The sequence below is a fragment of the Aquarana catesbeiana genome, linkage group LG11 (assembly GCF_042186555.1).
Source record: "Aquarana catesbeiana isolate 2022-GZ linkage group LG11, ASM4218655v1, whole genome shotgun sequence".
In the NCBI taxonomy this organism is placed as follows: domain Eukaryota; kingdom Metazoa; phylum Chordata; class Amphibia; order Anura; family Ranidae; genus Aquarana; species Aquarana catesbeiana.
In genome coordinates this window covers 16725380-16750742 of record NC_133334.1, presented here as the reverse complement: position 1 = coordinate 16750742, position 25363 = coordinate 16725380, and the positions used below count along the sequence as shown (strand labels likewise).

The 25363-nt window shown below is 43.7% G+C and overlaps 1 protein-coding gene across 1 annotated transcript in view; it reads right to left on the bottom strand.

Moving 5' to 3' along the window:
• LOC141111668 (vomeronasal type-2 receptor 26-like) overlaps positions 1 to 24180 on the bottom strand; it is a 57532-nt gene extending 33352 nt beyond the window's left edge. The window contains exons 1-3 of the mRNA XM_073603816.1: positions 24176 to 24180; positions 22027 to 22188; positions 13577 to 13868 (exon numbers count right to left, since the gene is read on the bottom strand). Coding sequence (XP_073459917.1) covers positions 13577 to 13868; positions 22027 to 22188; positions 24176 to 24180 — 459 coding nt within the window. The remainder of the gene's footprint in view (positions 1 to 13576; positions 13869 to 22026; positions 22189 to 24175) is intronic.
• Between the last annotated feature and the right edge of the window lie 1183 nt (positions 24181 to 25363).

Genomic DNA, 25363 nt, shown 5'->3' with positions numbered 1-25363 from the left:
TGTCAGTATTACATTACATATCCCTGTATATTGCGGTCATTCAGGTGATTATCTAATAGTTTCTTGAAGCTATCAATGCTCCCCGCTGAGACCACCGCCTGTGGAAGGGAATTCCACATCCTTGCCGCTCTTACAGTAAAGAACCCTCTACGTAGTTTAAGGTTAAACCTCTTTTCTTCTAATTGTAATGAGTGGCCACGAGTCTTATTAAACTCTCTTCTGCGAAAAAGTTTTATCCCTATTGTGGGGTCACCAGTACAGTATTTGTAAATTGAAATCATATCCCCTCTCAAGCGTCTCTTCTCCAGAGAGAATAAGTTCAGTGCTCGCAACCTTTCCTCATAACTAAGATCCTCCAGACCCTTTATTAGCTTTGTTGCCCTTCTTTGTACTCGCTCCATTTCCAGTACGTCCCTCCTGAGGACTGGTGCCCAGAACTGGACAGCATACTCCAGGTGCGGCCGGACCAGAGTCTTGTAGAGCGGGAGAATTATTGTTTTATCTCTGCAGTTGATCCCCCTTTTAATGCATGCCAATATTCTGTTTGCTTTATTAGCAGCAGCTTGGCATTGCATGCCATTGCTGAGCCTATCATCCACTAGGACCCCCAAGTCCTTTTCCATCCTAGATTCCCCCAGAGGTTCTCCCCCCAGTGTATAGATTGCATTCATATTTTTGCCACCCAAATGCATTATTTTACATTTTTCTACATTGAACCTCATTTGCCATGTAGTCGCCCACCCCATTAATTTGTTCAGGTCTTTTTGCAAGATTTCCACATCCTGCGGAGAAGTTATTGCCCTGCTTAGCTTAGTATCGTCTGCAAATACAGAGATGGAACTGTTTATCCCATCCTCCAGGTCGTTTATGAACAAATTAAATAGGATTGGTCCCAGCACAGAACCCTGGGGGACCCCACTACCCACCCCTGACCATTCTGAGTACTCCCCATTTATCACCACCCTCTGAACACACCCCTTGTAGCCAGTTTTCAATCCATGTACTCACCCTATGGTCCATGCCAACGCACCTTATTTTGTACAGTAAACGTTTATGGGGAACTGTGTCAAATGCTTTTGCAAAATCCAGATACACCACGTCTACGGGCCTTCCTTTATCTAGATGGCAACTCACCTCCTCATAGAAGGTTAATAGATTGGTTTGGCAAGAACGATTCTTCATGAATCCATGCTGATTACTGCTAATGATATCATTCTTATTACTAAAATCTTGTATATAGTCCCTTATCATCCCCTCCAAGAGTTTACTTACTATTGATGTTAGGCTAACTGGTCTGTAATTCCCAGGGATGTTTTTTGGGCCCTTTTTAAATATTGGTGCTACATTGGCTTTTCTCCAATCAGCTGGTACCATTCCAGTCAATAGACTGTCTGTAAAAATTAGGAACAACGGTCTGGCAATCACCTGACTGAGTTCCCTAAGTACCCTCGGATGCAAGCCATCTGGTCCCGGTGATTTATTAATGTTAAGTTTCTCAAGTCTAATTTTAATTCCGTCCTCTGTTAACCATGTAGGTGCTTCCTGTGTTGTGTCATGAGGATAAACACTGCAGTTTTGGTTACTGAAGCCCCCCGATTCACTTGTGAAGACTGAGGAGAAGAATAAATTCAATACCTCTGCCATCTCCCCATCCTTTGTAACCAGATGTCCTTCCTCATTCTTTATGGGGCCAATATGGTCTGTCCTCCCTTTTTTACTGTTAACATACTTAAAGAATTTCTTGGGATTTTTTTTGCTCTCCTCCGCTATGTGTCTTTCATGTTCTATCTTAGCCATCCTAATTGCACCCTTACATTTCTTATTGCATTCTTTATAAATTCTGAATGCTGTGGATGATCCCTCAACCTTGTATTTTTTGAAGGCCTTCTCCTTTGCTTTTATATGCATTTTTACATTGGAGTTAAGCCATCCAGGATGTTTGTTCGCTCTTTTAAATTTATTACCCAATGGGATACATTGGCTAATGCCCTTATTTAATATGCTCTTAAAGCAAACCCATCTCTCCTCTGTATTCTTTGTTCCTAATATTTTATCCCAATTTATGCCTTTTAGCAAGGTTTGTAGTTTAGGGAAGTTGGCTCTTTTGAAATTCAGTGTCTTTGTGTTCCCTTCATGTCTCCTATTTGTGTGATTTATACTGAAACTAATTGACCTGTGATCGCTGTTACCTAAATTGCCCCGTATTTCCACATCTGTTATCAGGTCTGTATTGTTGGTAATCAGTAGATCTAGTAATGTTTTATTTCTAGTTGGTGCGTCTACCATCTGACCCATAAAATTGTCCTGCAAGACATTAAGGAACTGGCGAGCCTTAAATGAATGCGCGGTTCCCTCTGCCCAGTCTATGTCTGGATAATTAAAATCCCCCATTATGATAACACTTCCCATCCTTGCTGCTAATCCAATTTGTGATAGGAGATCGGTCTCCACTTCCTCCCTCAGGTTAGGGGGCCTATAGCATACTCCCAGTATTATTTTCCCCTTAGCTTCATCCCTTTGGAGCTCTACCCATAAAGATTCCACCTCCTCCCTAGCCCCCTCAGTGATGTCATCTCTCACATTCACTTGTACATTATTCTTGATATATAGGCATACCCCTCCCCCTTTTTTACCCTCTCTATCCTTGCGGTATAGGGTATACCCTTGAATGTTTGCCAGCCAATCATGAGAGCTGTTGAACCAGGTCTCTGAAATTCCCACAAAATCCAAATCCTCCTTGTACAACAGTATCTCTAGTTCACCCATCTTGTCCGCCAGGCTCCTGGCATTGGTGAACATGCCACATAGTTTAGACCGGTCGCATATTGTCCTCGTATTGGGTGTTTCAAGATTGCAACTTGGACTTGCTACTATACTCACCTTGTGTTTTTGCGCTTTGGTTAACCTACCACTAATGCCCCCAATACTACCCTCTGGAATATCTTCCGCGCTGGCTATCACTGTCTCTGGACCCTCCCCCCCATCGCCTAGTTTAAAAACCCCTCTAACTTTTTGGCCATCTTCATTCCCAGCAGATCTGCACCCTCCTCATTTAGGTGCAGTCCGTCCCTTCTATAGTACCGGTTACCGACTGAGAAGTCGGCCCAGTCCTCCAGGAACCCAAACCCCTCCTTACTACACCAGCTCTTCAGCCACTTGTTTACTTCCCTAATCTCCCTCTGCCTTTTGTAAAATCTGTTGCAAAGTTTCTTACTCAGAGATGCTGCCAGAAACAAAACTGCTTGTTGCAGGCTGACAATGCTAAGCTGATGCTTTGAAAATTGCAGCAGCTTTGATAATTTGTTGTGCGCACTAGTTGGCCATTGGGATGGCTATCTGCTATACCTGATACTACAAACAGTAAGCTGCAACTGTTCACTTGTCACAAATCATGACTCATTGACTTGTGTGTCCACTGAAGAATTCTAATAAAAGTCTAATCTTTTTTTGGCCACATTTGTACTCACCTTTTGTTTATATTTTTCTTCATCATCTGCGTGACATTTAATATAAGAATAATTTTGGCATGAATGCAGAATGTTCAGAGCATAGACCATAGATTGCACTGCATGATACACAGGATCTAAAGTTCTGTCAGATGAATAATCTCCGGAGTCCGGTAAATGTTCCTGACCCGTACAATTGTGAAGAGAAATACGATAAAGATTTTTATACAAAGTATCTTTTTTTTTGTTTCCTGACAAGCAGAAAAGTGTTGTCATCCACAGATCTTCAAGTAACTTGTCTTTTGGGCGGATCATTGGATGGAAACCATCAACAAAATTCTTAAAATTCTTATCAGCTTCGAACCAGAAGTTCAAGGATAAACTACAATTAAAACTATCTGGATACTTTTCTATAAGAGCAATATGTGAGGCCCATTCTGGTGGGAGGATCAATGTTACATCCCTGAATAATCTTTTCATTGAGGATTCAAACATTACATCATGATATGTTCCACAGAGTATGATCACTTTTACCGATAATTTTTCAATGGTCGTATATGCACTTTCCAAATCACTCTCTGCAGACATTAATAATTGAATACGAGATCTTAATATAAAGGCTACACAAATTTTAAGACGTGAAAAAATTCTTAATAACTGTAACGATGCTCTCTGCCCATTGTCATCTGGAGATGACATTATTCCAACCCAAGTCCATCCAAAATGTCTGATAAGTTCTGATATATAATGATAAATCATAAATTCACCTGGGACTGTTTGGTAAAAAGAGGGAAAAACAGCTCTGTTGATAACAAAATCATCCAATGCCCCATAACTGATCTAAAAAAAACAGGGAGATGTGTTTCAGCATTGAGCCTATAAACCTACAGGAGATAGCTAAGCTTTAAAGTATCTAGGAAGACACGCCTTTCTAAAATGAGATGTTAAGGTCCCATGTATCAAGTGAAATTTTCCACATTTTGTCATGTTACAACCAAAAACCTAAATGTATTTTATTGGGATTTTATGTGATAGACCGACACAAAGTGGCACATAATTGTGAAGTGGAAGGAAAATGATAAATGATACAAATAAATATGTGAAATATTGTGGGGGGGCATTTGTATGGTGCTCCCCTGCGTCAATACTTTGCAGAACCGCCTTTCACTGCAATTACAGCTGCAAGTCTTTTTGGGGATGTCTCTACTAGCCAGATTGGATGGAGAGCGTCTGTGAACAGCAATTTTCAAGTCTTGCCACAGATTCTCAGTTGGATATGCTTTGATCTAAACCATTCCATTGTAGCTCTGGCTGTATTTTTAGGGTCATTGTCACGTACCTGGTTGGAGACTTAAATGACAAGATCGGCCTCTCTTGTATCTCCAGTCCAGGTCCCACTGGAAGTGGAACAGCGGGAGTCGAGGACCAGGAGGGACACGAGTGCCTGCAGCTACGGACCCAGAGACTTGTGGCTGAGGATGCGATCTTGGATGAGTAGATAAACCATCAGATCAGGATAAGCGGTGCTGCGCCAAGGATCAGCTGGGCTTAAGGAGGCACTCTGCAAGAACTGTGGTGCTGGAACGTCAGGTGAAGTAGAGTCCCTGGAATACTTGCAGCAGGAAGTCGCAGCAGGTTGCAGGACTGTGATTGCAGGCACTTGCGGGATAACAAGGAGAAGTGCCAGAGGCAGGAGCAGGGTCTCGAATGTAGCCAGGTTCGGTAACAGGCGGTCAGCGGGGTACAAGGCAGCAGGCAGAAGCGAAGTCACATGGATAGCCGGGTCTGGTAACAGGCGAGCAGTGCAGTGCAAGGCAGCAGGCATAAACAGAGTCCAACGGGAAGCCAGGATCAGAAACCTGAAGTCAGAGCAGAAACAGGATCCAGAAGCAGAGTCAAGGCAAGCCAGGTCCGAGTGCGCACTGGACGGGAACTAATAATTCTCTTATAGTCATTGTCCTGCTGAAAAGTGAACCTCCGCCACAGTCGCAAGTCTTTTGCAGACTTTAACAGGTTTTCCTCTAAGATTGCCCTGTTTTTGGCTCCATCCATCTTCCCATCAAATCTGACTCTGCTGAAGAAAAACATCCCCACAACATGATGCTGCCACCACCATGTTTCACGGTGGGGATGGTGTGTTCCGGGTGATATGCAGTGTTACTTTTCAGCCACACATAATGTTTTGCTTTTAGGCTAAAATGTTACATTGATCTCATCTGACCAGAGCACCTTCTTCCACATATTTGCTGTGTCCCCCCACATGGCTTTTCAGTAACTGCAAATGGGGCTTCTTATGGCTTTCTTTCAATAATGGCTTTTTTATTGCCACTCTTCCATAAAGGCCAGAGTTGTGAAGTATACGACTAATAGTTGTCCCGTGGACAGATTCTCCCACCTGAGCTGTGGATCTCTGCAGCTCCTTGGTCACAGCTTATCATGTGGTAAAGAGATGCTGTGATTGACTCTTTACCCCCAGCTGTGTCCGATGGTGTGCACCACAGCAGGCACACAGTGGGAGGTGGTTCTGGGAGGGTGTCAATAGACACCCTTCCAGAACCAGATGACCACACTGTAGCCGGCATTCAACTATAGCGCAGTTGCCTGGGGGGCAGCGATGTGGCAGATATGCCCCTGTCATGAATCCATTTAAATCACAAAGCAAGACTCCAGCAGACTTAATCTTCCAGGAGAAAATCCCATGTAATCAGGCTCAAAGAAGCAGAGATTGTTAATCTACTTTTTTGGTGAAGGCCAACTTCTAATATGCATTATTTCACAAAGATTTGGATTTTTTGGACTTTTCACAGACAGTGTACAAAAGTTTTGAGTTTTCACTCATATGTTATTTTGTGCTGGTTATTTAATTTTGATCACATGTTTTATTGGTCTAATAAGCTCAGTATCTAAAAAATGTATACATCATATGCACATACAGTGTTTATATTATATTATTTATGCAGCCCCAATGTTGGTGGTTGCTTAAACTTATCACTTTTATATTATTCTGTTTCTTCGTTTCCACTCAATTTGCTGAAATTGTGTTTGGTTATTGAGTTTATTTAGGATGTTGCACATTGTTATTATATTAGCAATTGTCTCAACGTTAATAATAGTAAATACGTTCAGCAAACCAGATCCAGAGTAGTAGAAAAGCATTTATATTGTCATCTTGTTTGGGGTGGAAGCCAGCTACAAAAAAGGTGCTCGTTGAATAAGAATTTGGCATTGATCCCTACCTACTATATCTGCTACTGAACCCCAGCTTGCTCACCTCCTGGCGCGATGACCCTGAGGACTGCGACCTGGTACTAACATGCAGAAAAACATATATACACCATCAGGAGCTCTGGTGAATACTGGTTAGTGCTTAGACCCTGCATCTTGGATGAGCCCATCATCTGCTGGGGTGACCTGCCTGTTGACTTTTTCTGCTGGTTTGTGGGTGCCACTCTACTGCCATAGCTACTGGTCTACAAGCCTGACCCCTAATTGTGACAGCTGTCTTCTACTCAGTGCTGGGTGGAGCACAGCTACATGGGGGAGTACCTTGCCAGTTAGACCCCCCTGACAATGCACCTTGTCCCGATGTTGATGAGAATAAGGGTCCTTCCCCACAACCCTGAACTCTTGGCTGTGGTGGTCTGCAGGCAGGGGCATTTCTCCACTGTACTGAACAATCCAGTGATGTCGGGAAAACCCAATTGTTGAGATGGGAACACATTTGTAAATTATTGTAACACTATTATATGCTTATGGATAAATTGCATACCGCCCAGAAAACTGACACACAGAACAAACCATTTTTTAGTGCAAAATAAAAGTGCAATCTTCTTAGAGTCCTGTGTTTTAGTGCTCTGTGCAAATCCACTTCAATCTCCTCCACTCCTTGTGTCCACCCGTGTCTCCTATAAGGTCCAAACTCACAAGAGGTCGTTGACCCCCTGAGCTTATACCGAGGGAGGTCAATAAAAGATTTGTTTCATATTCCCATCCCACACGTTCCTGGTATAAGCTCTAAAGGTTTGGGTGCTGTAGCAACAACCAGCTGGATACTGGTTCAATTCACAATGTAGATACTTGCCAGCACACCAAGGATCAGCACAGGATGGTGTCCAAACGGTTTAGTTTATTGCATGATCACAACACAAAGAGGTGCAACGTTTCAGAGTCACGCAGGACCCCTTCATCGGGCATGTGATAAATGTGAAAATAACAGTGGAGAGAATTTAAATAACCATCAACCAATCAAAAATCAAGAAAAAATCAAGAAAAAGCAAAACCCCTCACCCCCAGAGGGGTATGACGTCACAAATCCCGCCAGAAAAGACTCAAAAATGTGCATAATAAAAGTATAGCATGTTTAGAACAGATCACCAAACATATGTAAATTAGGGGTTAAAAAGCTACTGACATTACCTGTATTTGTCATGTAAAAGTGGATGCTGAGCCATAAGGGGAGAGCCTGTTGCTAGGGAACAATACTGATGATAGCATGATTGAGAAATCAATTGGCACGCTGCATTTTCACAGCATCGGCGGCCCCCGGCAATGCAGCATCCCTGTTGCCTGGCTACCACCGCTACATCGCGCAATGCGCGATCGGTGATTGCCGGCTTAATATAATGTATGCTTCCCTGCACTAGTGCAGAGTTTATTATAAAATAGCCCTGGGCAAAATTTTATGGATTACAAAGTTTCCGTTTTTTTTAAATACTCAATTTTTTTATTAAATTTTGATTGCAAAAATGGGGTATCATGTTTTAATCTATATTCTTCCTTTTTTAGGATGTAATATATTAGTTGAGAAGTAGAGTAGAGAAAATACATTAGTTGTCAAACCCAAATCTCCTAAATTAATTCAAGCGAGCAATCATGTTACAGAAAAATCACAGTATTGTCCAACCAAAACCCCCCAGCTCCCCCAAGCAAAAACCCCCACAGCTCCCACATCACAGACATACCGTGCCAAACTACCAGAACATAGAGCGAGCACCACCAAGCAGCTGGGGATGGTAGTCGATCCAAACCCTGTATTTGGCTACAGAGGGCTCAAAAAGGGTGCCTATAGGAACTGAAAATTGACATATAAATTATTTGGCTTAGCTAGAAATGATTATTCATTGATCCAAGTGGGCTACTAAGCCTCAATTACGTACCATAGTTAGATATATAAAAAGCGCTAGGAAATGCACTGAGTCGATTGAAATAGATGCTTGATTGTGTTTGGACCAAAAACTCTATATCGTAGCCAAAGGAGCTGAAACAGAAGTTTAATGCACAGAAGTAGCATTACTAAGGAGCTAATGGAGCTTAAAATAAGGGCATCTTTTTATATAACATTCACAGATTTGGAATAAGTGTGAAGAAATAAATAAAGGCGCTTACCATGAACAATGCAAATGCCAAAATTCACAATAAGATGCACATACTCTAGTGTCCCGCCATCAAAGGAACTGAACACAGAATCCCCTGATAAAGGAGAGACCTCCCAATGAATCCAATAGGCAAGATTATCTAAATATAAATTCAGTGTGAATAGTCAGCATAAAGGCCACCCAGCGGTATATAACTGAATGAAAAGGAAGGAGATAAACACTCGTTCCATATAGATGAAAATGTTGGTATTACCTTAGTCAGACACAACCAAACCACAGCGCATTCCCAGCAACAAGTGAATGTGAGAAGTTTTTGGCAGCCTTAAGAGTCCCCCACCCGACTGGCTGTCATCAATTAGCCAATCGAGAGTGGACAAAAAGCGGCCCGGGCGCATGTGCAGTAGCCGGAGTCAAGCGCCTACAATACCCAGAATACCGTGCACCGTCCGTATCACATGGTGCTGCCAGTGAGGATGGTCAATGGGACGCAATGCAGGTGTGGGGCCTAACAGTGAATAGGGGGAGGAATAAACACACACCGCCTAATCAAAGAGGGAGGAGAAAGAGGCCGATGTAGTGGGACAGCGGTTAAACTGTGAAGGCCCTGGCTGACTAAATACAAATCAGCCCTTGGGTGTCCATGTAGCCAAAGGCTGTGGAAGGACTGAGTCCCCAAGAAACCCGGAAGCACAGCCCTGACTATACCAGGGTCAGCAGGGCAGATCGGAGGCGAGAACAGGGAGTGAAGGGGAACAGCGGGGGGGAATAAGAAGGACAAACACTAAGGCGGCCATATAGGAATACAAACCACCAGATGGCGATCTTCCGAACATGATGCTCACAATGAATTGGGAGGGGGAGAGAGAAGAGAAATAATAAAGTATAATAGAAACAACAATGTTAAAAAATACATCATAGATATGTTAAGTTCAAGTTCTATAGGTTGCATGAACAGATAAAACATATTTCAGCAGAGTATTTTAACAATCGGTAATGATACGTACATAATGTAAGTGACTAGAGTTACAAATAATACAATCCATCATGAAATTCAAACATTACGTCTCTAGTTAAAGGGACAAAATTGCAGTGGGTACTAAGTGGGGAGAGAGATGAGGACAAGATGGAAACAGAATACTGAGAGCCTAATGATCAAGACGCAGTCAAGCAATGAGGAGGCATAGAATAGATATGATAGTCAGACATGGGTGAGTAAAAATCTAATTTATAACTAGTTCAGAGAAAGGATTTAAAGCTAATATACTCATTTAACCCAGGGAATTTAACCGCATCCAACAGGTGTATCCATCTAGTCTCCATTTGGAGCAAAGTAGTGTTAATATTGCCGCCTTGGGCATATGATGGTACATGCTCAAGAGCAGCGAAGCGAACTACATCAGGATCATAATGATGTTCTCTAGCAATGTGTCTATTTAAGCAGTTGTGGTTAAATGTTTGTATAGGGGTGCGATATGATCTTTAATACGTTTAAAGAACAGACGCTTAGTTTCTCCCCCATAAAAACAACCACATGAGCAAAGGGCCAAGTATATTACTCCAATTGTCTTGCAAGTAACTCTTTGTCTAGCCTGATGGATCCTGCCATTGGGGAGGACAACATCTCTAGAATTAGAAATGAAGGGACAAATGTCACATGCCCCACATGGAAAGGTGCCAGCACTGGGATGATCCATCGGGCCGCGAACCATGTGGTGGCTGTGAACTAATCGGCCCGTCATGGACGGAGCGCGTCTGTATGTAATTTCTGGATACGGTTTCAGAAATTTTTTGATAGTGTTGTCTGCCGTCAAAAGTGGCCAATATTTTTGTAAAATCCCTCTCATCTGGCTATGCTGTTTAGAAAACTGGGTGATGATTCTAACCGAAGGGTTTAGCTTAACAGGCTTGCTTGAATGGATAAGATCATGTCTATTTCGTTTAGTAACTCTATTGAAGGCCCTCTTCAGCAGGGAACGACTGTATCCCCGCTGGAGAAGTCTTTCATATAGATCGTTAGCTGCCAGGTGGAAGTCCGAATCCAATGTACAGTTCCTCCTAAGTCTTAAAAATTGACTATAAGGGATACTGTCTAGTAAAGACTGGGGGTGTGCACTAGTGGCATGTAGAATAGTGTTGCCCGCAGAGGACTTGCGGTACAAGGATGAGTGCAGAACGCAATCCTCACCCACATGTATCTGCAAGTCCAAAAAACGTATTTTTGATTGACTACATTCCATTGTGAAGCTTAAGTTGTAGGCACTTATAGCCAGTGAGTCCATCAGCCCAGAGAGTTCATCTTGACTACCTGACCATAAAATGAAAACATCATCAATGTACCTATACCAGGCTACGATGTGCTGAAGTAGTCCTGATAAGGATTCTTGGGAGAAAAGGTCCCTCTCCAACCCCCCCAGGTACAGGTTGGCAAATGAGGGGGCACATTTCGTTCCTCATAGCCACCCCCTGCACCTTGAGGAAGTGGGAGGAACCGAACAAAAACACGTTTCTAGTCAAGATGAACTCTACCAGCCGAAGGACAAACCGGCTATAGCTATCAAATGAAGGTGAGTGCGGATGACATCAATACCCTTAATGTGTGGGATTGAGTTATATAAACTTTCAACGTCTAAGGCAACCAACCATGTATTAGGAGGCACTTGTATCCCATCTACCTTGCGAAGTAAATAAATAGTATCCTGCACCTAGGAAAAAAGGGCAGTTACATGAGGAGTTAAATATTTATCCACAAGAGCACTAGCATTTTCTGTTAAACTTTGGCAACCAGAGACTATTGGTCATCCATGTGACTTATGCAAAGATTTGTGCACCTTTGGTAAGGAATAGAAAGTTGGAATTTTTGGATCCTTTACATTCAAATAGCTCCAAGTGCTGGAGTCAATGATACCAGATTGGTAAGCCTCAAAAATCAAACTGTAATATTCACTGTTGAAATTTTGGATCTAGGTTTTAGAAATGGGGCGGTACCAACGTTCGTTGTCAAGGACATCCAAACACATACGTTCATATGCGAGGACGTCCATGACAACGACGTTGCCACCCTTATCAGGAGGTTTGATGACCAGGCCAGGATGGCCTTGTAATTCTCAAAAGGGGTTTCCGATGTCGGAAAGATAGATTGTGTGTGTGGACCTTTTGCAAGTCCATATTTTCAATCTCAAAGGTTGTTTGCTGGACAAAGGCCCATATATTGGGGTTCGTTTGAAGTGATGGAAAGGTACGAGATTTAGGTTTAAAGGATGTGGGTGGAGGGAAAGAAACACCGGGGATGACTACACCACACGGCAGAATTGGTGGTTCATCATCATCAGTGTGTCCCTCCACCCAGAGAGACATAAGATCCTCCAGGGCCTGAAGTTCAGGCCCTGAGGATTCTGAGGAGATGGGTACAGTGGGTTCACTAGGTGTGGAAGAAGGCATTTTATCATAGATCACCTTAAATAAAAGACGTCTAGCAAATAGGTGTATGCCCTAATTAGTTGAAAACGGTCAAAATCTATGGAGGGGCAGAAGGTAAGACCCAATTTCAAGACATGAAACTGATCTGTAAAGTTCACAGATGAAAGATTAACAATTTCCAATCCCAAGGAGCCATGATTTAAAGGGGGTGAGGTGGATTCGTCAAATCCGGGGTTTTTCCTAAAAAGATAGGTGCCATTTTAGGATCAATGGAGAGGGCACTGGTGGGAAACAGTGAAGATAGGGTAGGTTCGCTGGCTCGACGGCCAGTGACTGAGGAGGCCAAAGTGGAGGGAATGGGAGTGGTATTGCGTAGTGGGAGATGTGATGGCATTTTCGAAGATAGGGGTGTAGATAAAGGTCTACCACCAAGCGGAAAAGGGGTAGATGATAATGTTTTGGAAGAATGTGTATGAACCGTGGAGGACTGATGTGTAGAAATAGGGCCAAACGTGCGGTGAAGAGAAGCAGTGGAGGTGGTGGTGCGGTCCCCTTTTCTTTTTTTGGGTAATCTTTCCTGAGAAAGTTCACGATAGGTGGTGGAGGAACTGGGGGAAAAAGTCACAGAGTTTGCATTGGGTACTTCATTGTCTGATTTTGGGGCTTCTGTAGTGTGAGGTTTGGAGAAAAGTCTATTCTGATTGGTTTGACTCCATTTGTAGGCGAAACCATTCTCGTGAGCTGATTTGTCACTAAGAAATTTGCCCTCCTTTATGTTTATAATCCCTAAAGTGTATTATTCCAGATGTGTCCGCAACTCCTTATCGCGTTTTACAAATCTGGGAGAAGGTGTAGCAAGGCAATATTCATCGTACCAATTACCAATCTGTAGATCCAATTGATTGAGTTCAGATTCATACTGTTTACATAGAATTGAGATCATTTCAAAAGAGCACATCTGGAGATTGTGCTCCCAAGATTGTTTAAGAGAATCATTGATTTTGATAAGGTTGGGGAAAATCTGAATCCTCAAACCCCACGGTACTATGCTGTTTTCAGACATCCCTTGCTGACATCCCTTCTAGCTCCAGATCCTGCTTGCTGTTCCACTACATTGATCCCTGACTTTTGGCTTGGCTGACTATCCATTCCGTTTACTGTACTTTGGCTATGTTTTGACTACGTTTGTTCTTTTTACTTTTATTATTAAACAAGTGTGATTTAACTGTACTTCTGTCTTGGCCTGATTTCATAGTTTCTGACACCCCCTATCAAAATCTATGCGCGAGTACCTTTTATTCGTAAGACATGAGACGTAGTTTATGCTATTATACTCACTTGCACGTGGTTATAGATAGATAGTATCTGGGCTATAGGCAGGGATGTGGTTGAACTCTGGTCTCCAATAAAACCAGCTAATTTCTGGTGGTCTCGGCAGGAATAATTTGGAATAGTCTCTCCAAGTCCGGATAAAATCTGTAAAACACTTTTAATGGCCTTTCCGGGATCAGAACACGAGTCATAAAGATGATATCCTAGGGTAACATTAGGCAGGATTGTTGAGTTCCTATTCATTTGGTCAATGGCAAAAAGGAACATTTGAAGTCTCTTGTAGTAATGATGCATAGGTCTGTTAATATAAGAGAATTAATACATTGGCTATAGAAGGTCATCAGATTCCTAAAACCTAGAGGTTTAGTGACAAAGTGGAAATGAAAAGAGCTTATTCCAGTTGCTTACATATGATCTTTGCCATGTCAAAGATCCGCTGCCCCACCCCTTTCCTGGTCACCCAGGCTGCTTACCTGAATAATGGTTTGGTATGGATTTTGAGGCAGACTGGTGGTTGTAGGGGTCTGCAGATAGGGGGCTTATCAAAATATGGAATCCCTTGTAAAAATAAGGGGACCCCGTAGATTCTGCCTCCCCCATTAAAAAAAAAAAATAGTAAATAAACGCACAGACAAATTTTGATATGTCCTTTATAGAACAAAAATTCTGTTGCTGTAAATCCACCTCCTGAACCAGGCTGACCTCAACATTGGGAGGGAAATTTGCGAAGGGGCGGGGGTAAAGCCCAACAGTCATTGGTTATTATAGTTTAAATAAAAACATTTAAAAAACTGTTCACCACCAAAAAAAGAAAAATACATTCCAGTCTATTGTAGCCCCAATGAAAACCTGGCATGGATTTTAACAAAGATACCACACAAGAATATTCCATTCCTGTCTCCCACAAAATCCACACCAGACCCTTATTGGAGATTGCAGCCTGGCTGACCAGGAATTGGAGGGCAAAGAGCCCCATCCTGTACCAAACAAGGCCACATGCCCTCAATATGTGGAAGGTACTTTGTTAGGGAACATAACCCTTGTCTTCATGTTGATGAGGACAAAGACCTCCTCTTTTCAACCCTGGCTCTTGGTTGTGAGGTGTCCGTAAGGGGAAAATTTACCAGGATCTGGAAGCTCCCTTGAAAATAATGGTGGCCTAGATACCCATATGTAAATAAGTAATGGATACATGGAACCACTGGTTACTCACTTACAAAAAAAAAAAAAGACAACCTAACAAAATTAATAAAATAAAACAAAAAATGTCCCACAATGGTAATTCATCAATGCCATTGCCCAGTTATGTAGATCCTTTTCAATAATAAGTTACACTTGCTGACCCATAAAAAAAAAAAAGTAGACACATCTGCTCCTGATAACTGCCTAGATATTGTATGGTATATTAAAGTTAAAAGTTATTAAATATATATAAATATATTTATAAATATATTAAAGTTTGCTGGGAAGTGCAGCATGGTGCAGTAAACATTTAGAGTCCAGTTGCAGAGAACAGAACTTGTATTAATGTCAAAGTTCAATAATTCACAACAAGCCCGACAGGAAGATGCTCGACCGGGAAAACTTACACAATGTACCAGCAGTGTGTAGCAGAGCAGGTCTCTGATGTTCCAACAGTGTCTGTCTTGAGGGGTGAAATGCATCCTGGTCAGTCTGTATCCAAATGGGGAGGTCTTCAGGAAGAATGGTGTGTTGCTATGCTTTCCCTACTCATCTGGAATCTCTCCCTACCACTTATCACTGTCTCTACCAGATGGGTGACCTGGCCCTACACTAGGGGAGAATGTAAATTAAACAGTGTGTGTTTAGTATCACTTTAAATAGACTCTGCCTCATCCAAGATAGGTCCAATTGGATAGCTTCCCCAGTGACTCAGGAAACCATAGAGGGAACATGTTCCTTTTGACTTACTCTTCTGATGCTCTGCAGCCTCCTTGCAACCTTTCCCTCTCCATATGCACTATGTTCAAAGGACATGTTTGCTAATTGTTCTTGGCTGAAGTTGGTGTTTTATATAGTGTCATATATAAAATAAATGTATTGATTTGATTACCATCTGCTGTAGGTGATTAGTAGCACTCTGTGATCCAGATCCCATTCATTTTATTAAAAGTCATCCTTTTAGTCACAGATCCCCCCTTTCCCTCTTTTCTTGAAGGTCCTCTCTGACATGACATGTTCGTCAAGGTAAATTTACATGCCCTAACCTATAACTAAAAAAAAAGGGTTGTTTTAACCAGCAGATATTGAACCAGTGGAGGTGCCAAGCTGGAAAATAGATGTTGAGCATGTGGGGATTGGGAAAAAAACACAATTTTTACACTCCAGCAAACACGCCGGCTTGGGAAGGTGGTAAGGAGGGTGGTGAGTGCTGCTTTGAATTTAAGGCTGGGTTCACACTTATGCGAATTGGATGTAGGTTTTTCCACATCCGATTCGCATGACAGGAGACTATGACCGGCAACTGCTATTTGCATCATAGGAGATGCCATCACCCCCATTGGGTGAACAACAATCCCAAAAGTCAGTTTTGTCATCTCAAACATAATTGCACAAGAGAATCAGACTACATCACTCACAGCTAGGGATGGGCAGAACACCACCCCCCGGTTCATTTCGCATCCAGAACATGCGAACTGGCAAAAAATTTGTTAGAACACATGAACACCGTTAAAGTCTATGGGACTAGAACGTGAACAATCAAAAGTACTAATTTTAAAGGCTAATATGCAAGTTATTGTCATAAAAGGGTTTGGGGACCTGGGTCCTGCCCCAGGGGACATGTATCAATGCAAAAAAAGTTTTAAAAACGTCCATTTTTTTGGGAGCAGTAATTTTAATAATGCTTAAAGTGAAACAATAAAAGTGAAATATTCCTTTAAATTTTGTACCTGGGGGTGTCTATAGTATGCCTGTAGTAACGCATGTTTCCCGTGTTTATATGACGTTTGACATTTCTTAACAAAATATACCCCCTTTCTCCCCGCCCTTGTATGTGACCCCCTCTCCTGCCTAACTAGGCTAGCCCTAGGGGCTTTACTTGTGACCTTTTCCTTCCCTCCCATCCATTCAAGAAAAAACTCCCGGCTCGTGCACTGAGCAAATACTTTGTGACACACTTCCAAACTCCTCCCCCCTCCCCCCCCCTCCACAACCCTATTACCAAGCTTCATGGCACCACCTTGCAGACCCCTCCCCCCTTCCCCCCCTCCCACTGCCCAGTTCCAAGACATCAAAACAATACTTAAAACATACATAACTAGTGCAACCGCATCCCTCATCCGTGCTTCCGTCTGTTGCACCCCTCCCCCCCCTTCCCCCATGCCATCCACTTTTGTGCTCCAAAAAGCAAAAAAAGAGAAAAAAAAAAAAAAAAAAGAAAAAAAGGAACCCCTAACCAGCCTTATTCAACCCATAGCTCTACAGGTCCATTTTATTATCTTCGAACCATTTTGTTGCCCCTGTCACTGTATCAAAAAAATGGGTAGCCCCCAGGGCAGTAACACGCAGGCGTGCCGGGTACAGCAGGGCATATTCAATCTTATAATTCCGTAGGTTACGCTTGATGTCCCTAAATTCGGCCCTTCGTTTCTGAAGATCGGGAGAGTAGTCGGGAAAAAATAGGATTTTAGCACCATTGTGCAGAATCTCCCCCATCTCTCTGGCCCTGCGCATCAAGATAGCCTTGTCTTTATAATTAAAGAATTTCATGATTATTGGCCTAGGATACCCCCCTGACGATGAAGCTTTAGTTGGCACTCTGTGGGCTCTTTCAATAGAGAATAGATGAGAAAAAGATTCCGTTCCAAATATTCCCCTAAGCCACTTTTCCAAGAACTCTTCGGGGTGAGGGCCCTCACACCTCTCCGGTAAGCCCACCACCCTCACGTTATTCCTGCGAGACCTATTTTCCATTTCCTCCATTTTGGTTTTATATAGGCCCATCTGCGTTTTCATTGCTTTGAGCTCTAGCTTTATTGGGGCTAAATCGTCCTCCACCTGGCTCAACCTCTCTTCCAGTGTGCTTGTTCTAGCAATAGTCCTTTGCAGGTCTTGATTTACTGTTATTAGCTCTTCCTTTAGTCCCTTCAGTTGGTCGCACAGGTCGCTTAGGGAGGCCTTGCAGGAGTTAACGGCGCACAGAACATCTTTCAGTGTGGGCTCGACTGTTACTGGTGCGTTTTGCTCAGCGACATTGTTGGTTACTGTCCCCGAGGACTCACCCACCGAGCTTTTGCTGCTTGCAGTTTTTGCGGTATGCATTACAGCCGGTCCTTTTCCTAGGCTCTTCCTATCCCCGGGGCCCCCCACGCAAGGTTTCTCCTGCTGTTGCTGGGTGTTTTTAAGTGGCGAAGAGGTAGAGGGGTGCGCAAATTTTTCCAGTTTAGCCGCTGCTGCTGCTGCTACCTGGTTCCCCTTCTCTTTAGATGTGCGGGTTGTTTGGGAGCTGATATTCTCCTGCTGCTGCGACTCCTCACCCTTTTTTCTGGTCATAGTTTATTATGTAGGCCAGGGGGTTATATAAGAAGATTTGATTGACCGACAAGTTTACCTTGCCTTCCGTATGATCGCAGTCCCGATGGTGTCCTTATATTTAATTACTATTGGGGTTATCACTCGACCTAATACGATAAATATTTCAATGCTGTTTGGGGTTTCACTTTATTGCCATAGAGCCGCGTGCACCTTGTTTGTATAACTCCACAGACCAGTGGGATCCTCTCTCCCTCACAGGGGGCAAGCCACCATGTTACTGTATGTCCAGTCACCTGAATCTCCCCCTCACTACTTCAAACTACAGCAATTCGCCTCCTGAGGGGAGAGGACAGGCAATCTACTTCCTAAGCAGCAGAGGGGGGGGGGAGAAAAAAAACACAGCAAGAAATAAAAAAAGACAGAGGTTGTACCTTGATGCTGCCAGATTACCTAGGCAGCACAGGGACTGACAGGCTCGGTTTCCACTGCTTCTCTCCACGGATGCCGGAGCCGTTGCCCCAGCAACCTCTCCTAGCACAGCGAGTGTCCCGCTCACCACTCCAAAGGGGGAGCCCCCGGCGTCTTCCTCCTCCAATCGTCCCGCTGTCCGAGTGGCAACGCCGGTGTTCCGGCGTCCAGCGCGAGCACGGGCTAGATGAGAGGGAGCCAGATGAGAGGGAGCCAGGCGGCTGAGCAAGCGCCAGACCTTACGGGGGGACAAAGTGTGGCTATCCGGGCTGGATCCTTCAGGCTGGTTCAAGTGGTCATGGAGGCATTGGGCTGGGGGAGGATCTCACACGCTGCCTCTCACTCCAACATCCGGTCACCGCCCCCCTCACGACGTTTGACATTTCTAAAGGAAGAAAAGTCATTTAAAAGTGCTAGCGCTAGTGCCGGCTATTAATGAATTGTGGGTCCCAACGATACACATAAAAGTCATTGAAAAAAAAAATGCGTGGGGGTCACCAAAAATTCCATTACCAGGCCCTTCAGGTCTGATATGGATATTAAAGGGAACTCTGTGCCAATTTTTTTTTTTTAAATGGCGTGGGATCCCCCCAAAAATCCATACCAGACCCTTCAGGTATGGATTATGGAAAAAATAGAGTGGGGTTCCCCCAAAAATCTACACCAGACCCTTATCTGAGCACGCAACCTGGCAGACTGCAGGAAAAGAGGGGGGACGTGAGAGCGCCCCCCCTCCTGAACCATATCAGGCCACATGCCCTCAACATTGGGAGGGTGCTTTGGGGTAGAGCCCCCCAAAGCACCTTGTCACCATGTTGATGGGGAGATGGGCCTCATCCCCACAACCCTTGCACTTGTGGGGGTTCTGGCAGCCAGCTTTGAGAAGGAAGGGGTGAGCCCAGCTCTGATAACCACATCCCAAAGGTGCTATATTGGATGAGATGTGGTGACTTTGGAGGCCATTGGAGTACAGTGACCTCATTGTCATGTTTTGAGAAACCAGTGGTGAGATGATTGGAGCTTTGTGACATGGTGCATTATCCTGCTAGAAGGAGCCATCAGAAGATGTGGACACTGTAATCATACGGGGATGGACATGGTCAACAAAAATACTCAGGTAGGCCGTGCCATTTAAACCATGCTCAATTTGTACTAAGGGGCCCAAAGTGTGCCAAGAAAATATCCCCCACACCATTACACCACCACCACCAGCCTGAACCATTGATACAAGGCAGGATGGATCCATGCTTTCATGTTGTTTACACCAAATTCTGACACCACCACCTGAATGTCGCAGCTGAAATTGAGACACATCAGACCAGGCAACATTTTTCCAATCTTCTATTGTCCAATTTTTTTAAGCCTGTGTGAATTGTAGACTCAGTTTCTTGTTCTTAGCTGACGGGAGTGGTCTCCTGCTGCTGTAGCCCATCTGCTTCAAGGTTGGATGTGTTGTGCATTCAGAGATGGTATTCTGCATACCTTGGGTGTAACGAGTGGTTATTTGAGTTACTGTTGCCTTTCTATCATCTGGAACCAGTCTGCCTATTCCTCTATGACCTTTGACTTCAACAAGGCATTTTCCTCCACACAACTGCCACTCACTGGATATTTTCTCTTTTCCCACCATTCTCTGTAAACCTGAGAGATGACTGTGTTTGAAAATCTCAGAAATACTCAGACCAGCCCGTCTGGCACCAACAACCATGCCACGTTCAAAGTCACTTAAATCCCCTTTCTTCCCCATTCTGATGCTCGGTTTGAACTTCAGAAATTTGTCTTCACCACGATGTGTAAATGCATTGAGTTGCTGCCATGTGATTGGCTGATTTGTGTTACCAAGCCATTGAACAGGTATACCCAATAAAGTGGCCGTTGAGTGTATGTTAGATTTGATTTCTCTGTTCTTATCTTTATTTTCTTTTTTTTATTCTTTTTAGAATATTATGAATGAAATAGTTTGTTTTAATGTATTTTTTATTGCTTACTAATACAAATATATGTTTTTTTTTATTTATTTATTAAGGTAGGACTGTTAAGCTCTAAACCTTTCCGGTGCTCTGAAATTGTAATTACATCAATTTTTTTAATCTTTTTATGTCATTACCTGTAGTAAGCAATAGTTTTTTCATTAGCACTGTGTACATAGGTTTATAATGGCCGCTAATGTGTTGTTATGGTGAGTTAGGGACAAGACTCTCATGCCCGCCCCCACCAGTGCTTACTAATCCCTACAGCAAGAGGGCCCTCAGACAAGCCTGAGGAAGGAGAACGCATGCTCCCAACGTGCACCACGCCTCGGATCCAGCAGCCACGCCATCTCCACTGACAGAGTGTACCCGCGCGCACAGCCCAGAAGCACTGAGAGCCATCAGCGCCGACACCTCTACCGGCTGCATCTCGGCAGTGGCACAGATCCTGGTAGCGGAGGAACCCTCTATGATTTTTAAAAGCGTAGCGCACTTATTTTCTTGTGAGTGTCTCTCCTTTGTTTTATCCTTATAAAATGATTGATGCTGCACTTAGATGGCACTGCTTGCTTTCCTCTTGAGTTTAAAGGTTTCACTCTGGGGAAGGACAGGCAGTATGACCACAGGATTGTACGCTTAATGTTTTTCTGCTGGCGGCCCTTCCCCTCTTGTACCTGACAACTCACAACAAGAGCAGGGGGGGTTTAAATAAGTTTCCCGCTAAATGTGGAAGACCCACAAATTACAGTCCATGATTTTTACCCATTTTGAATAGCTGTCTCTGTCTGTGAGAGCTTGACCAGGATAGGGTTGCAGCCACCCTGGCAATCTGGCAATGAATGTTAAATGCAGGCAATTTAAACTGTATCATATTTTTCATTGTAAATGTAATTTTTACTGTAGCACTTCCTACAGCAAGAATAATAATAATTAAAAAAAAAAAAAAAACTTTCATTTTGGTATAGATTTTAAGGGGACTCCACGCACACAAAAAAAATAAATTAAATTAAAAAATAAAAATATGTTGAGGTTCCTCTAAAAACCCATACCAGTCCCTTAATCCTATTATGCAGCCTGGCTGGCCAATAAAGAGAGGGGAGAGAGGCAGGTAGCCTCCCTTCCTGAACCATACCAGGTCACATGCCCTCAACATGAGTACCCACGGGCAAAGCACTCTGTCCCCATGTTGCTGAGGACAAGGGCCTCTTACTTACAACCTATACCCCTTCCCCTACTTCTCATCAAAGTCTCTCCTTACATCAGAATCCCCATCAGAGTTCCTCTCACATCAGAGACCCCCCATCACATTCCCCCTTACATTGGGTCAAAGCAGAGACAATAGGCAATCTCAGCTCATCTGAATCCTCAGTCTGTGTACAGGGATAGGCCACTGACCCGAGCTGCAGGCCATATCAATTCTTGTAGAGGGGTTGATGTGGCCCACAGCGCTGTTGTTCGAGGAACCCTGCCTTACAGGTATGAGTCTCAATTGACTTTTATTTTTTTGTTCAAGTTACATACTTTATACACAACATGCTAATGACATTCGGCTTCTCAAGGATCCTCCTCCCAGCCATGAGACAGTTGACGGTGAAGACTCCTCCAATAATGATGTCTCCATCCTGAACATATTCATAATCCTCATATGCTGGTAAAATCTGCAGCTGACAAGCTGGTGATAAACTGCAAATACAATGCGGGCATAATGTTAAACACAGATATAAAATAAGCCACATAGTTTTATAAATGAAATGTTAGCATAGATCTGAACAAATGCCGAGCAAGAAATCTGTACACCACATTGCATGGTGTGAGCTGCCGTGTCTGATGGTGCAGCAGGTCGGATCCCTCTGTGCTCTCTTTATAAAGATGAGTAGTGCAGAGATTTAGAACGTCGAGTTTGTTTGGTTGTACTAAAGAGGAAAATAGGTCTATGTATTTTCATCGCCTGACATTACCTGAAAAGATTTTCTAATAAAAAAGTTAAAGCATTTTCTATTAAAATATGAAATGTGATGAAAGCCACCTGATGCTCTTAAAAGTTCACTACATTATGATGACAAAAAAACAATGCAAATAATATTGGAATTATTTACAGTCAAGTCAATCAGTAGGTTGCCTATGCCCATTGTGTAGATGATTGTTAAGGCCAGGCTCCGCCGGGTGACACACATTGGGGGGGTCAGGCACTGCCCAGGGACCCCAGGTGTATCTGGGGCCCCTGCACTTTCATTGTCATTCACTGTCATTCCGGCTTTGCAAAAACATTGATCGGATCAGCAGAAAGCCCAGCGGTGTGGGGGGAGGCTGTCTGTAACTCCCCCTTCATCTCATCAAGTTAGGCTGTCCCTCGGGGTTGTTCACTATTTCCTGAGGGAGCCGGAGGTTGTGGGCGGGGTTGGGGTGTGGCTGCCTCTTCCACTCCTCCTACAGACTCCTCCCCTCAGGCTGACCCCCTCTCACAGCTAAAGAAGAAAAAGGAGGAGAGACCACACGCCACAGCAGCCCGGGAATCTTCTGACATGCTGTAAGTGACTGAGCAATGCACACCGTCACTATATGCAGACCTAATCTGTCCCTACAATACCACGCTAACCTGGCACCATATACCATCCTGACCTGGCTCTATATATCACCCTAAGCTGGCACTATATACCACCCTGACCTGGTTCTATATACAACCCTAAGCTGGCACTATGTACCACCCTAACCTGGCTCTATATATCACCCTAACCTAGCACTATATACAACCCTGACCTGGCTCTATATATCACCCTAACCTGGCACCATATACCGCCCTGATCTGGATCTATATATCACCCTAACCTGGCACTATATACCACCCTGACCTGGCTCTATATATCACCCTAAGCTGGCATTGTATACCACCTTGACCTGGCTCTATATATCACCCTAACCTGGCTCTTTATATCACCCTAACCTGGCACTATATACCACCCTGACCTGGCTCTATATATCACCCTAACCTGGCTCTATGTATCACCCTAACCTGGCACTATATACCACCCTGACCTGGCTCTATATATCACCCTAACCTGGCACTATATACCACCCTGACCTGGCTCTTTATATCACCCTAACCTGGCTCTATATATCATCCTAACCTGGCACTATATACGACCTTGACCTTGCTCTATATATCACCCTAACCTGGCTCTATATATCACCCTAACCTGGCACTATATACCACCTTGACCTGGCTCTATATATCACCCTAACCTGGCTCTATATATCACCTTAACCTGGCATTATATATCACCCTAACCTGGCTATATTTATCACCCTAACCTGGCACTATATACCACCCTGACCTGGCACTATATACCACCCTTACCTAACCCTATATACCACCCTGACCTTTCTCTATATACCACCCTGACCTGGCACTATATACCACCCTGACCTGTCTCTATATACCACCCTGACTTGTCTCTATATATCACCCTGACCTGGCTCTATATATCACCCTAACCTGGCTCTATATACCACCTTGATCTGGCACTATAAACCACCCTGACCTGGCACTATATACCACCCTAACCTGGCACTATATACCACCCTAACCTGTCTCTATATACCACCCTGACCTGTCTCTATATACCACCCTGACCTGGCACCAGCACACTCCTTAGACCCTTTAATTCCTTACCTCATTTCTGTATATGCCCATCTCAAGGACAAGAAAAAATGGCTAAAGATGGCTGTATCTGCAGCTCAACTGCTCTTAATTTATGAAAAACCATTCCAGATTACTAAATGTCATTCATGACAGCTAATGACCTTATTACATCAGTACTTTTTCACATTTAATCTATATAAAATATTTATTTTTCTGTAAATTTGTTTGCACCCTTGTTTCTATTTTTGTTTTAAAGCAATATTATAAAAAGTTTCAGCTGAAACGTAAACTGTAACCGCTTGTTGAAAGTAAACTAAATATATACAGCGGCAATGCGGCTCTCCTGTGCAGGATCACGTACGGGCCTGGGGCACGCACGACCTGTTTCTTCTGTTGTTGGACACAGTGGGAGCCAATCAGCGGGTCCGGGGGACTCTGACAATCGTTTGGAACAGAAGCAGAGCGATGGTCTACCTATGTTAACAAGGCAGACTGCCGTTCTATCAGTAGGCAAAGTAATGATCTTGTGTTCCAGAAACTTGAATCTCTGCTTTCCCATAGTACAAGCACCTCCCAGTAACCAGGCACATTTTAGACACACATGTAACCCCATTGATCGTCCCCTTCCTTGACAGTGCCTGTATGTGATTTTGTGCACAGGGTCTGGGGCGCACGTGCACGCCGCTGGTGACCCACTCCCACTTTGATTGGACACAATGGGAGCAAATCAGCAGGTCCACTTGTTCTGAGGAGAGGCAGAATAGCGGTCTGCCTATGTAAACAAGGCAGACCGCCGTTCCGCCAGAGGGGAAAATGGACCTTCCCCACAGTTAGGAAGCTCCCTCTAGGAACACATTTAACCCTTTGATTGCCCCTGATGTTAATCACTTCCCTGCCAGTGTCATTTGTACAGTGCATTTTTTTAGCACTGATCACTGTATTGGTGTCACTGGTCTCCAAAAAGTGTCACTAAGGCTGCTTTCATACTGGGGCATTGGCGGTAAAGCGCCACTATTTTTAGCGGCGCTTTACTGTCGTTTTTGTGGAGGTTTTCAGCCACTACCGGGGCGCTTTTAACCCCCGCTAGTGGCCGAAAGAGGGTTAAAACAACCCACAAAGTGCTGCTGCAGCGGCACTTTGCCGGCAGTTCGGTGGCACTGCCCATTCATTTCAATGGGAATGGGTGCTTTAGAGCCTTTTCACACTGAGGTGCTTCAA